The 15,031-nt window shown below is 43.9% G+C and overlaps 1 protein-coding gene across 1 annotated transcript in view; it reads right to left on the bottom strand.

The window, feature by feature from the left end:
• The window catches only part of DOPEY2 (dopey family member 2), a 38,555-nt gene that overhangs the window by 16,045 nt on the left and 7,479 nt on the right, over window positions 1–15,031 (bottom strand). The window contains 16 exon segments of the mRNA XM_008635286.2: window positions 34–224; window positions 813–913; window positions 1,536–1,688; window positions 1,870–2,138; window positions 3,357–4,041; window positions 5,146–5,337; window positions 5,420–5,525; window positions 6,101–6,220; window positions 6,666–6,786; window positions 8,488–8,602; window positions 9,035–9,135; window positions 9,630–9,753; window positions 10,756–10,854; window positions 11,396–11,585; window positions 13,366–13,536; window positions 13,745–13,926. Of these exon segments, the coding sequence (XP_008633508.1) occupies window positions 34–224; window positions 813–913; window positions 1,536–1,688; window positions 1,870–2,138; window positions 3,357–4,041; window positions 5,146–5,337; window positions 5,420–5,525; window positions 6,101–6,220; window positions 6,666–6,786; window positions 8,488–8,602; window positions 9,035–9,135; window positions 9,630–9,753; window positions 10,756–10,854; window positions 11,396–11,585; window positions 13,366–13,536; window positions 13,745–13,926 (2,920 nt within the window).

Here is a 15,031-nt window from a genome sequence, read left to right as displayed (position 1 = left end):
CAGCAGGAGCTCTGTGAGCGGTGCCAGCTGTACCTGGGGAGTTCCTGTGCTTGATGTAGCTGATGGAGGTGCGCTGGGTCCGGGGGTGCAGCAGGAGCAGCAGGATGGGCTCCAGGATCCGCGCCACGTCGCTGAGGGACAGCGCCCGGATGAGCCAGCCCTGAGCCGCCGCCCCGATGGCCCCGTCCGAGCAGTTCAGGCTGTCCAGCACCACAAACAGGGACCTGAGGGAGAAACCAGCACCAAGGACAGCTGAAATCCCGAAAAAAAGTTAAATCGAGCAGCAAAATCCCGGCAGGGAACACCCAGAGTGTATTGAAGGAAGCGCCAGCCAATGGCTCAGGTCTGCTCCCAACAGCTTTGGTCAAGCACTTTTTCCTGCACTGAGGTCAGGAATTTGCCACACAAATCCTCCCACTCTGCAAAGCAGCAGATTTTAAAGTTCTTTCCCATGTTTATTTGCTTTTATCTCATTCTATCCCCTAGGAAGTAAAACTAAACTTTTTATTTTCACAAGGAGCTGGTGCTGTTTTCTTTGGAAGGCAAATTTAATTCACTCCAAAATAAAGAAGAGCTGCTCTCCAGAAAAGCTGCTCCTCATTTATGAAGCTCTCTCTATTTTTACAGCAACTTCCTTCACCCAAAAAACCACAGCATGCACAGAGTGCCCTGCAAAGATAAACTCCAAGAAGTGGAAGATCTTCCTTTTGCTCACTTTTTACTCTCCCTACAGAGAGCTCCTCCCCCCCTCAGAAAAAGAGAATAAAGCCCAGTATAATTCAATATAAAAATGCAAATGGAAGTGGAAATACCTGTCAAAGGAGCGATTGTGGGAAGTCACTCTGCTGCCTTGGATCTCTCTGGTCAGGTGCCACATGACAGAGAATCTGAACAGAGCTTCCAGCCTTGTCCCCTTGGCAAGGAAACAAGGGAGATTTAGGGAGGTTTCCAAGTTGGATGAAAATGGGAACACATTGGTATCCAGGCAGTGGTTATTGGTGGAAAGCTTTAAAAAGGTTTCCAAACTTTTATGTTTCAAAATTGCAAGGGAAGGAAAACAATAGCAAAGATTGGAAGTGGCTGGTTGAAGTTTTATTGTGCAAAATGTACTGTTGGTTGTCAAAGAATTGCTCTGTCATTAAATTAGGGAAGGAAAAGGAAAGGAAATTACTTCATAACTGGCTCACTTAAAATACATCTCATTGTGAAACCAAATACTATAAAATCAAGTTAAAATAAAGTGATTTTACACATATTGGGGCAGTGGGAAATAAAGACAAAAGCTGCAAGTTTTCAGACACTACAGGATTTGGGCTTGAACTAAAAACTCCAGCTAATATGTACTGATAGATTTTGTATCCAGGGATTAAATCCAGCACTAAAACAAATCCCAGGGAATTGTAAAAGCATGGACAGAGCCTGTCAGACACAGCAACCACGGGAGTCAAGACATGGAGAAGGGAACAGGAGGAAATTTGGGAAGCACTGGAACAATTCCACAGTGCTGGAGGGGCTTCAGTGCATCCAGGACTTACTTTATCCCGATCCAGAAGGGCCTGGCAGATGATGTCTTCACAGATATTTGCTGATGGAGCCAGGCAGTGCAGTCTGTAGAACAATTCCACACAGGCAATGTGGTGCTCCCGAGTCTCCTTGTTCAGCTGATTCCAGAGCACACAGGCAACTCTCTAGGGAAAAAGGATAATATTTATATCAATAATTAAGAATAATTATATTCATAATAAGAGCCATTTCTTTCCTGGCTTCCTGTTAGCAAAAGGCATTTCCAAATTGCCTCAGAATCCCAGGATTCTATGAATTAGAGGGTCAGTGTAGCTGGACAGTTAAAAAGGAGAACAAAATGGACACCTGGTAGAAATCTGTTTTCTCTGAGATCATCTTCAGAACTGCAGGAGCAATGGGAGGCAGGGTGACCATCTGCAGCTTCCCAAGGAAAGGGTTGTGGCCAGACACTTTGTACCTCTTCATCCTGTCCTCAATCACCAGTGCCAGGGACTGGGAATGGTTGATGACCTCCAGGAGGGTGAAGATGGACACGTTCTGCACGTAGCAGTCGTTGACACAGCAGCAGATGGTCATCAGGGACTTCAGCCACAGAGGGAAGCTGGGATCGCCTCCTGCTCAGAAGGGAAGGGACAGAAAGGGTTTGAAACAACCTCAGGGTTGGGGTCATACTCCCAAAAATCCTTTAATCAAGGTCACAGGACCAAAATGACTGCCCAGATCCCACTGTCATGCTGACATCGTCAGTATCTCACAGAATCACAGAAGGTTTGTGTTGGAAAGGACCTTAAAGATGGCAAGGACACCTTCCACTATCCCAGGTTGCTCCAAGCCCCCTCCGACCTGGCCTGGAACACTTCCAGAGATGAGGCAGCCACAACCTCTCTGTGTTTTCTCTACTTCTCCCAGCAGAAAGCTCTTGCAGGACCCAAATAATTACAGGATTTCTGCTTTCCCATTTGTGTTTATTCCCAAGCATTATTTACAGCTGCTGTTTTCCAGCTGCCATCATCACAAACAACCCCAGAGGGCTCCTGATGCTCTTCCAGTAGCACTGAGGCCCCTCATTTCGGATGTATAAATTTCTAACTGAAGTGGCTGACATCAATCCAAGCCATCTTTGCCTCTCCTGAGGGAACAATGGAAGTATTCCATGTCCCTACCGTGCTCACCCACAGAGATAATGGGAATATCATCAGACAGCTGGAATATGGAGTGAGGTGAGGAACAGAACCCGATTTTCCAGTTTCCCACCTCTCCATTCCCTACAAACCTCTTTGTGAGTTTACCCTTCAGGCCAATCACAGCTCCTGCTAAAGCTAAGGAATGAACTGGAATTCCAACAGCAAACAGGCCCCCCAGTTATACAAAATTATTCTTATTTGTTACATTGAACTCCTTTGAATCCTGAGGGTTTGGGAAAAGAGATGATTTTTGCCTCTGTTATGTTTTAGAGCTTCAGTTTTACACCTACACCCATCTTCATCTAAAACATCCGTTGTTTGGGGGGGACACAACCTATGGACAGTAGGGGATGGATATCCTGAAAATCCTGAACCATACAAGGCTGCACAGGCCAGGAGATCTTTTTATCCCTTCAGCTCCAAATTTTCTAGTGGAAGTTTTCCAAAAAAAAGTGAATTTAAAAAGCTTGACAAAATTCAGCTGCCAGACACACCCCAGATGCTGAGGTGGGTGAGTCTTTAATTCACAATTTGCCTTCAACCCTGTCAAAGTGCTTTTTTACTGGCTCTGGCCTTGAAAAGAGCCCAGCTCTCATTGTCTGTATCCTAAAAATGCTCAAGTTGTCTAGGAAAGGAAGCTTTTCTTACCAGGCCCCTGAAACAGAGAGAGGTACAACTGCTCCATCTCCTCCTCCGAGAGGTAAACTGGGAATGTAGTACAATCCAGCAGCAGGTGACAAGCTGCAGAGAAAGCTTCCTTGCAGTCACCTCGGAGGGGTCCCAACACCAGTTGCAAGTCCCACTCTTCCTCCTCCTTTTCCTTTTTGTGACCAGAGCTGTGTTCAGAGAGCAGAGGACTGGAATTCTTGCTCCTGAAGGGTGAGCCCCGGGCTGAGAACAGCTCGGAGAGCATTTGTTTCACCTGAGGCACCGTGATTTGCTTGGCATCCCAAGGACTCTTTTTCTTGTTGCCACTCTCAGGTAACCTGTAGCCATTCTCCTTTTTCTCCTTCCCACTCAGATTTATTGCTGCAATCCCTTCGTTACTCATTTCTTGGAGCTGCACCCCAAAAATATATTTGCTGGAAAACTTGGCCACCAGCTCCTGGATGCAATAGAGAGTTTTCTGGATGCTCCCTCCTTTTTTCCAGACATCATCCCTCTCCAGGGTCACCGTGGGCACCCCTAGGTGCTGGGAGAGCTCTGGGGAGGAGGCACTCAGGCCAATGCCACTGTCCTCTGACTTGAGGGGAGGGAAGGGAGCCTCATCCTCCTCCTGCAGCACAGGTTTGGTCTCCAGGGTTATATCCACATCTTCCTTTGGCACTGGGCTCTGGAACAGTGATACGGATGTGGTTAATGTGGCACTGCCAACAGAGATTTAAACTGGAGAACAGCAATGACAAAAAAACCTCCGGTTTGTGATTTCCAGGATCACAGTTGTTTGTAAGCAGCTCCATTCATTTCCCTTTAAAACCCAACAAATGTCTGTATAAACCTCACACACTGACTCAAACAGAAACTTAGCAGAGGGGTGTGTTCCCTTAAAAGCAATTTCCCCCCAGAGCAGTGTTCCATCTGTTGCATTATTCCTGCTCAAATGCAGGTGCTTGTTCTTTGGCAGGCTGTGCTTGTGGGGTTGCTTTATCCCATTTATTCCTCATTCCTTAGCATGGTCCTTTGCACACCAACAATGCCCCATTGTGTTCCACTGAAATATTAATTGAAAGCCCTGCAGACCTAACCAGCTGTGAAGCTGGGCTGCATTTGGCAGCTCCAGGTTTTAGCTACTGCATTCTGTTTCCAAAACCATTTCGATCCCGTCCTTCTCAGGGGCAGAATTATAGCCCCAGTTTGAGACAGGACTGAACTCCTTCAGTGCCACAAATAACTCAAACAGGCCACAACTGAACACCCAGTGAGAGTAACAAGGCATCAAAGTGCTGTGGAAGGAGCCAAAGAAGGGGAGTTTCAAAAAATCTTTACTGTTGCAGTTACAAATTTCATAGAATTATAGGTTTGGGTTGGAAGGGATCTTAAAAATGATCCAGTTCTACTCCCTGCTAGGGGCACGGACACCTTCCACTGTCCCAGGCTGCTCCAAACCCTGTCCAGGATGGCTTTGGACACTTCCAGGGATGAGGCAGCCACAGCTTCTCTGGGAATTTCATCCCAGCCACTCCCCCCCCTCACAGGGACGAATTCCTTCCCAATATCCCATCTATCCCTGCTCTCTTCAAGCTTCAAGCCCTTCCCCCTTGTCCTGTCCCTCCATCCCTTGGAAATTGTCTCTCTCCATCTTTCCTGTGGCTCCCTTCAGGTGCAGTTCTCATCTAGGCTGAAGGACAATTAGCATTTTAAATTATGTCCCAAAGTTATTTAAACCAACAGTTTTAAAGGGTTTTAACCATCTCTGAGGGGTTGAAAAATCACTTACCCCATTGCCACTCCCTGTCTCAACGTCCAGGTAGGAAGGGGGCATTTGCACCTTGCTGAGCACCTTAAAACAGGTCTTTAAGGCATGGGTGAGTTCTGGCAATCCCAACACTTCCATGTTTTCCAGGAGAGACTGCACCATGTAACTGAGCATCTGGGGGAGGTACTGGGTCTGCACTTCGGAGTAGAGCTCCTGAAATAAATCAGGAATGTTTAAAGGAGTTCTCACATCTCTTCCATCACTGAGCAGTGATTGATAAACCAGGCTGCCTTACCAAAGGAATCACATCCAGCAGGAACACCAGCAGGGTGCAGAGCTCTGAAATGGTGGGAGGAGTCCTCACGCTTTCCAGAGGATATCTCATCTCCGTGGATTTGTTTCTGGAGTGAAAGACACATTCTTATGTAAGGTTTGTTTGGTTTTTTTCATGGCAAAATTCTGGTTAAAAACAAAAAGCTTCATTAAAATCAGCACAAAATGAACAGCTTTGAGGCAAAGGGCTTCTAACACAGCAGGAGAAAATACTCTGTCAAAACAACCTAAACTCTGTGTGGGATGATGAAGAGCTGCTAATTTTCAGACTGTGTCTCACTACTTGAAGCAGAATCTTCTTTCTTAGAGTTAGAAAATTATAAAAAGGGAGATATCATAAAATCAGAGTTGGAAGGGGCCTTAAAGACCATTTAGCATCTTTATTTTTCTTCTATAAAGGCCTCTCCACCTCCCCTCCCAACCCTTTTTCCTTTATCTGTTGATTTGAAAGGAATTTCTTCTGTTCCCAGGTTGAAATTTCCATCTAATTGTTTACCTGGTTGCATTCCTGAATTATTTGTGGACACAACTTACAGATCTGGCTGGTTCTACCATGTGGGATGTCCCTTAAAAGCTTCAGTAAATATTATTATCCTTAACAGACAGCTCTGAAGTGGCATTTTTGAGAGCACAACATAAACACCTGAAACAATCTTCAAAGCATTTGGTCAGGTAATCCCAGAGGAAATCAGTGCTTAAGGATGTGATCAACAAATTCACTGTTTTGACAATTTCTGAAGCATTTTTGTTCTCTTTGATTGCACTGGAAGGGAAAGAAAAGGAAAAGAAAACCAGATGTCAGTGAGGATCCACATCCCATGAGCTGATGCATTCTGAAATCTCTTTCCCCCTTTCTCTACAAGCTAAAAAAACATTGATTATTTTAAATCAAAGACTAAATCATTCTGGAATAGCTGGAGTTGGAGCATCTTTCAGATGATGGAGATCACAAGGCTGAGCTCTGTCAGCAGCCTGATGTCCCTGTGGTTACTCAACACTCATCACACGCAGGGAACTTAATTTTTTCTCTGCTAATCCAAGAGAAATCCATTGTGTGTGGGGAAAAGGGGAAGTCAGGGAAAAAAAACTGATCCCCTCTCTAGAAAGTCATCCTGTTACAAACCAAACCTTCCTTAAATTGCTTGATTTTAACAATTTAGCTTCAAAAAAAAGGCTCAGTTTCAGCTCAGTTGAAAACTTGTCTCTACCTTGCCAGGATGTTGCCACTTTGATTGTAGCTGAGTTTGAGATCAGAACCCAGGGTGTCTTTGCAGTAGGAATAAAAAGCTCTAAGAACTTCCAGGAACAGATCCCCAACAACCTGTGGCCCTGCAAGGGAAGGGAAAAAAGAATCCAAGAGTTGTCTACAGAGGGGTTGAAGAAATAATAATTTCAATGGCTGTAACTTAAAATAATTAATTAAATAAATAGTAATTAAAAATATGATAATTTAAAAATAATTCTAATTAAATGATTAAAATAATTAAATAGAATAATTAAAAATTAAATTTTTTTTTTAAAAAGTAGTGTATAAAGCATTGCAATGAGTGCTTTCAAAAATTAAAAGAACAAGTTTAAGTGACTAAGAACAGCAGAAAAGGTCAAAGATTCTTGTGATGTTTAATCTGATGCCTTTAAATAATAGTTGCATCGTTAAATCCATTTCCAAAGGGAGTGAAAGTCTTAATGGCTTAAGGCTGAAGGAGTTAAACTTTGTGTGCTGACTGGAACAGAAAGATTAAACTGGATAATGCAGTTTAGCTGAATATCCCTGATTTAAAAGGGATTTATTATCCCTTTATTTGTACTTTAGATCAATGCTGATTGTCAGGCAGCCAAGCAACACAGCCAGTAGGGCGATGTCTCTCATTTACTTTCTAAATTAGGTGAATCAATACATTTGTAATGGAAACAACCTCTTTGGCAACATCACTCCCCACCCCAAATATTTTTAAATCCTAATACATTTGTCATGTCACTTTGGTTTAATTCTTTAGTGCAGAAAGGTGAGTTTGCCCTTGAAAATAAGGATGGGCAGAGCCTCATCCTTCTGGTGCTGCACGGACACAACGGGACAGACCCGGCACAGGGAAGAGCATTCCAGCAGAGAAACTCCATGGAACAAATGAGGCTGAATATGGAGATGAGGGTGGAAGTGCTTTTTTTAAAGGGCCCTCTCAGTTCAGGCCACAGGATCACAGAATTATCAAGGCTGGAAGAGCCCTCCAGGATCACCCAGTGCCACCCCAGCAGCACCAGCAGCACCCCAAAGCCTGTCCCCAAGGGCCACATCCAGACTCCTCCTGAGCACTCCCAGAGACAGTGACTCCAGCACTCCCTGGGCAGCTCATCCCAAGGCCTCACCACTCTGGCAGGGAAAAATTGTTTCCAATCTCCACCCTGAGCCTCCCCTGGTGCCATTGGAGGCCATTTCCTCTCCTCCTTTCCCTTGGCACACGGCAGCAGAGCCCGACCCCCCCGGCTGCCCCCTCCTGTCAGGGACTGGGGCTCCAGCCCCTTCCCAGCTCCCTTCCCTGCCCTGGACACGCTCCAGCCCCTCCAGGGCTCTCCTGCAGGAGCCAGAACTGGGCACAGCCCTCGAGGGGCCTCTCAGTGCCCAGCACAGAGGGACAATCCCTGCCCTGCTCCTGCTGGACACACAATTCCTGATCCAGCCCAGGGGCCAGTGGCCTCCTGCCCACCTGGGCACCCCTGGGCTCGTGTCCAGCCGCTGGCACCAGCACCCCCAGGGCCTTTCCCAGCTTGAGCAGCTCTCAAGACACTCTGTCCCCAGCCTGGGGTTGTGCTGACCCAGCAGGAGGGCACAGATGTGCATTTCCCTCACTGGGATCCATCCCTGCTCTGCAGGGCTCTGTGGGGTGGCCAGAGACAACCTGGAGAGGGAACCTTGTTCCAGAGCAGGGCCAAGGCAAGGAACAGCCTCCTGCACATTCCCAGAAAACAGAGTCAGGGTCAGGAAGGATTGTGCAGGGTTTTAAGTCCTATTTAGAGCTGGGACAAACACTTTACCTATTTCAGGTTTGTCCAGGAGGCTGATAAGGATCCGGAAGGGTTTCAGATAAGCCTGGTGCTGTTCCTCTGGGTCAGACTCTGGGAATTTCTGATGCAGAATCACAATCAAACTCTAGGAAAAGGAAAACATCCCAATGTTATACATCAGAGACAGAGTGTCTTCTTATTAAGTGCTGAAGTGTTTCCAAATTTGATTTTGTTTAGGACTGACTACAAATGAACTCCAATTTTCCATCCAGGGTAAACAAATCAATGCAATCTTTCCATCAGCTCTACTCAGGGCTGATCTTACCCAGAGAAACACTTTTAAATAATTCAGGTAGTTCAGCCAAGATGCTTCCCTTTGGTTTCCTTAGATTCCATAAGCACATCCAATATTGGGATAAACACAGCCCAGAGGCTTTGAGATGGATGGAAATGTAACCACAGGGACAGAGAGGGAAGGACAAAGCAATAATTGGGAGTAATTCTGGACACAGTTTGTGCTAAAATTTAAAGGATCATGAATTTATCTGGACTATATCTGTATAAAATGGACACCAACCTCAACCAAAAGATCTTTAGAGTATTTTGCAAAGAAATAAACAGCATGGTCTTCAGAAGTGGTGGAGTCTGGAGCAAAAGTGCCACCTTTAATATCAGAGCCTACAAGAAAGCAGAGGCAGGAGGAGCTCAGGGAGCAGCACAGAGCACTGAACACAGGGGTTTACACTGAAATTACACTGCATTTTTAACCTTTGTCATTTCCACAAAATGATGAGTTCGAGGGCATCCAGATGTTCAGCACAGCACATAAATCAAAATCAAGGCCAGATAAATGTGGGAATTACTATTTCTTCCAGAAAAATAAGATTAAAATAGTGCCCTATTCCTTCCATCCACTGAACCACTTCACAACAAACTGTGGGTGGAACCAGAATTTATCAGATAGCCTGGGATTCAGAGGGAAATAAATTCACCAAGAGAAGCCCTGTTTGCCAAATGTTTCATTGCATTAAGGCACTTAAATGGCAAATAAACACCATTTTATTTTACCATCATTCATTAACAGCTAAAGCATATTATAATTTTAAACACTGATTTTTTTTTTTGCTCTCAAATATCCAGAATATTGAAAATTCCTGGATTTTGTACAGTACCTAGCAGCCATGCATACAATCTCCTGTTGAGGGACATGTCTCTCCTCAGCAGTGTCTGGGTGGCTGCTGACAGGATATAAACCAGATCAGCCCTTCGGAGCAGGATGGTGCTTTCCTTGCAGTCCTAGGGTGGAAAATAAAGATATTTCAGCTGTTTGTGAGCACTGAAAGGAGTCAAATTGGTGATGGGGTGGGGTTTTTACCTGGGAATAGTAATGTTTTGGGATAAAGGTAACAAACCATCAACAGGAAAATGGTTTGTGTGCTAAAAATCTCGAGAAATGTGACACAGTCTCAAAGGATCTGACACAATTGTGATCATGGAATCACAGGATTGTTTGAGTTGGGAAGAATCTTAAAGATCCTCCTATTCCAAGCCCTTCATGGGCAGGGACACCTCCCACTGTCCCAGGCTGCTCCCAGCCCCAATGTCCAGCCTGGCCTTGGGCACTGCCAGGGATCCAGGGGCAGCCCCAGCTGCTCTGGGCACCCTGTGCCAGGGCCTGCCCACCCTGCCAGGGAACAATTCCTGCCCAATCTCCCATCCAGCCCTGCCCTCTGGCACTGGGAAGCCATTCCCTGGCTCCTGGCCCTCCATGCCTTGGGAATTGTCTCTCTCCAGCTTTCCTGCAGCTCCTTCAGGCCCTGCAAGGCCACACTGAGCTCAGCCCAAAGCTTCTCTTCTCCTTATGACTTAAAAATCCTTCCTTCATCCAAAACACTGCCTGTCCCACAGGTAAGTGAGGAAACAATGGAACAACTTTTGTTTTAAGTAATATTTTCTACCCTGCTCTTTACCAGAAATAACTTAATGTGGACAATTCCAAATTCTAAAATCCTACTTGAATAAACTCCGTATTTTTTCCACATGACTGAATACTTCAAGCACATCCCAAATATCCCCCAAAAGCCCCTGTGAAATCACATCTTCAGCCTTGGAAGCTGTAAAGACTTTGAGAATCAGCAGAGTCTCCTCCACTCCTAGAACTGATGGGGCACAAGAAACCACAAAATTCATTGATTTCGAAGGTTCAAAATTCAAATTTTGGCAATAACAGAGGTGAGGAGCTGGGCTGCTTGCACAGAACACACCTTCCATGGGACAATCCCAAAATAATCCCCTTACCAGAGCTGTGTAAAATGGGAAAAAGAAGAGGATTGCTTCCAGAGTGTTCCTCTGCACAAGGACATTGGAATCCAGCACTGACACACACAAAGACTTTATCTGTAAAAGGAAAACACAACATTGGAATGACCATCAAATAATCACAGGAAGGAAAGGAAGAAAATCTGGCTACCTATGAACAATATTTTGTTTAAATAAGAGGAAAATTACAGTTTAACTCCTGCACCCAAAATGAGTTAAAACAAACTTTTGTGGCTATTAAAAGAATTGTTAATATTGGGTTTGTAACAATACAGAATGTCCCAGAGTTACAAGATGTAAAACCTCCCAAAATGCAGATATTAAAGTACTCTAATTAATCTTACACTTATTCCATCACTCAACATGAATTACTCCCTACAGAAGATTTCCATTTTAGTGCAAAACTAAAAAGACACTAAATTTCAGAACAGCAAACACTTTGGGAGCTACACATTAAACACTGTAACCAGAAAAGCTGCTCTTCAAATTAAATGTAGGAAGCAATTTTATCATGCACCTTTCAGCCTCTCTTCTCCAAATATTGTTAACTGCATGGTATCCTAATTTAATCCAGAGAAAACCCAATCTGCTGGGATTATGGAGTGGAAAATGAACTTACTGTGAGTTTATAATCAGTGCCAAGCATGAATTTCTGCTGTTTGCCAGAGAGTTCTCTGTTGATGTGGCTGACAACGAAGAGGGAAGCAGGGAGCCTGATGGAGGGGCTGCCCAGGACGCTGCCCCAAAGGGCCCCATAAAACACCTCCTGGCCCATCAGCAGGGACAGCTTCACCAGCAGAGCATCTGTTCTGTACACAGACACAGCCCACAGGAGAGAAATCCCCTTTGTTAGCTGATTCTGTACCACAGGAATGTAATTATATAGAGTTGAGATGATTTCTTTGAATCTCAGGATGGTTTGGGTTGGAAGGGACCTGAAAAACCACCTTGTTCCACCCCCTGCCATGGGCAGGGAAGCTTCCCCTAGACCAGGTGATGATGGATAAATCTCATTGGACAAAAACAATCAAACCCACTCAATTCTTTGTCACTAAAACAAAGTTTCTGTTCATACACTGGAAACTTCTTCAGGAAATATCTGCAAATATTTAGCTCTGACCAAACAACTGCAGTACCTCTGACTGCAAAAGGTTTATGGGCAGAGGTGTGAAATACTAAATTGGAAGGAATTTAAGCAGATGCTGAAGTCTGAAAGCAAATGTTATAAGTCTGGGAGCTGGAAGTTATCCTAAAAATTTCTATTTTCAAAACAACAGGGTTAATTTTTAAAACACTGAAGAAAAACAAGAGATGTGAAATCCCCTGGGTCCCTGAAGTGTCCAAGGCCAAGCTGGATAGGATTTGGAGCAACCTGGGATAGTGGAAGGTGTCCCTGGCCTTGGAAGGGATTGGAATAGGATAATTTGGATGAGCTTTAAGGTCCCTTCCAACCCAAACCATTCCATGATTCCATGAGATAAAACACCTTGCACACAGGACACCCTGAAATGAATTCCAGGCCATCCCACTGGAAGTCCTGTGACAGAAGGCACATTCCCTGCTCTGGAATACTTCGGTATTTTACCATAAAGGAGGAATTAAAACCTCACGAGAGGAATGCAAATGGAGAAAAGAAGAAAAAGCCCAGCGCAGAAGAGGAAGCATCCTCCCAGTGTGATGTTCTTTTCCATTTCCTTATAAAAAAATCCCTCAAACCAGTTTTCCTTTTCCATTTTCTGTGTGTGAGTGCACAAACTCAGGAATATTTTGAGCAGGAAATGGTGTCTAGGCTGAAGCACAACCTCAGCACTTCGTTCCCTTTCAGGAACAGCAGGAGATGGATTAATTTCAGTCTGCAGTATTGAAGGTTCTGAAAACACTCAGTGGAGAGCCTCTCATGAAAAAGAATTGAAAATTAACCTAACACATCTTCTGTCATGATATTCTTGCACCAGAACCATTGCAATGAGTAAACAAAAGAAAAACTTCCTCATGGAAATTTGTATTTCACCAAAAAACTTCCCATTAAATGAATTTTAGCACAAATACATCACAAGATTTATGAAATATGTGGTCAGTACCATGTGATCCTGTTTGCTCAAGGCAAAGAGGAAAATGATGCCATCAGAAATGGGGAAGAAAGGTATAAAACCAGAGGTCAGATCTTGGAAGTTCATCTGCAGTTCCCATCAACTCCCTGCTCCATATTTTTGTCAAGTTACATAGAAATATTGGAAAGAATTCAGCTGCTCTCTCATGTTAAAGTATTCAAATAGAATTTATCTCCAGAGCAGTGGTTTGGGGAGTCAGGTGAATAATTTAGGAGTACAGAGGAGCTTTAAGAAATAGTTTTTATTCTTTTCTCTCAGCACATCTATTTTTAACCCTCCTTTTCCTCTTCTCTTCTCCTCCTGGGATGACAACAGAGGGGAAAGGGTTTTTCTACTTCAACATCTTCCCATGTCCCACAATTCATCCCCCTTTAGAAGCTCTTTTATCTATAGAAATCTGACAGAAATTTCTCGAGAATTCCCTTCAAAATCAAAATACTGCATGTTGCTTCAATTAATATGGAATAATTAATCTTACCTGTCATAAATTTCTGATCCTTCTTCCAAGCCAGGCAGCAGCCCAATTACAAAGGCCTGGAGTCCAGGCAGGAGAGACTTTTGGAGAGGGAGAAAATATTTCTCATACAACCCAAGGAGAACAGGTCTCACTGACATTGCTGCATTTGCCAGCAGAGGGAACAAACCAGAGCTTTGAATCCAAAAGAAAGACCAAAAAAATGAGTTGATTAAAATAGATTGAGATGGTTATGCCTTAGAAAACAAAATTTAAATGACTTGTACAAGAAAAAATCCTTGGCAAGCCATTTTATGCCTTAGAAAACAAAATTTAAATGACTTGTACAAGAAAAAATCCTTAAAAAGCCATTTTATGCCTTAGAAAACAAAATTTAAATTACCTGTACAAGAATAAATCCTTGGCCAGCCATTTTGTGCCAATGATTTTGAAGATTATTTCATAGGTTTCTAAAGCCTTTAAGTGCACCCCACTGGGCAGGGCTGGGTGCAAGCACTGGGATAATCTTTTACTGATGATCAGTTTTCTGGGCAGCAGAGAATACTTCAGGTTACTCTGCAGAGCCTGGGGGAGAAAGGAGAGAATAAATAGTTAGAATGTGAAATACAAAATATATAATGACTGAAAGTTAGAGGTTGAGAGGAATGTTGAGAAGAGTTTTAACTCCTAACTGCATTTTGTTACACTGAAACAGCACAATTCTGCATTTGATTTTTTATATAGAATCAGCCATGGAAAATTTAGAAAAGCCTGGTTTGACTCTGCTGAGAGGAGGGAAAAGGAAGTCAAAGAACAGGACTGGGACAGGGTATCCTTATCCTACCTCCAGGGGAAGAAGGGAAGTGACAAGAAAAGAATCTCAGCTTTTAAGGAATAAAGAAAGAATTACAGATTTATCTTTGCTCATAAATTCTCATTTAATGAGTGGAATCATGGCATGGTTTGGGTTGGAAGGGACATTCAAGATCATCTTGTTCCACTATCCCAGGTTGCTCCAAGCCCTGTCCAACCTGGCCTTGGACACTTCCAGGGATGAGGACCCCACAACCTCCCTGGGCACCCTGTGCCAGGGTGTCCCCTCCCTCACAGGGAAGAATTTTTTTCCTAATATCTGAAACAAAAATAACAAACCTTCCACCCAAAGCAGACACGATGAAATGGGACAAAACCCTCTGATCTGGAATTCTGTGTGGCTGGATTCACTAAGTTGAATAACTCACTGCATTGATGTACAAGTAAAGAATCTTTAGGACAGGAAATACTTAAGTAAGTTTTGCTGCTGGGCCAGGTTTTAGGAAAAACTGTGCCTCTCTTCTTGGGAAAGGTTCCTCCTTTCCTTGAGCCAGTAAAGCATTTCAGCAGGGAAATAAGTAAGTTTTCTCTTCAAGTCAGAGACAATTAAAAAGAAAAGTTGCAAGTCAAGGGCACTTCAGGCTTTGATCGGTCTGCAAACACAAGCAGATGTTCCAGAGCACGTGGACATTTGGGAGGTTTTCAGGATGAGGCAAATTCTTATCTCTCCCTAAAGTTAAATCATGGCCTTATCCTATGTAATCATTTTTAACTTGAGGTTCTTCTATCCTGCTTGGAAAAGCAGCAGGAAGTGGAATAACCCTTCCTGGAATAAACTCAGACCAGGTCACTTAACCCTGAACACTTCTCAGCAGGA

The sequence above is a fragment of the Corvus brachyrhynchos genome, unplaced genomic scaffold (assembly GCF_000691975.1).
Source record: "Corvus brachyrhynchos isolate BGI_N302 unplaced genomic scaffold, ASM69197v1 scaffold434, whole genome shotgun sequence".
Lineage (NCBI taxonomy): Eukaryota > Metazoa > Chordata > Aves > Passeriformes > Corvidae > Corvus > Corvus brachyrhynchos.
This window is presented reverse-complemented; position numbering and strand designations above follow the sequence as displayed.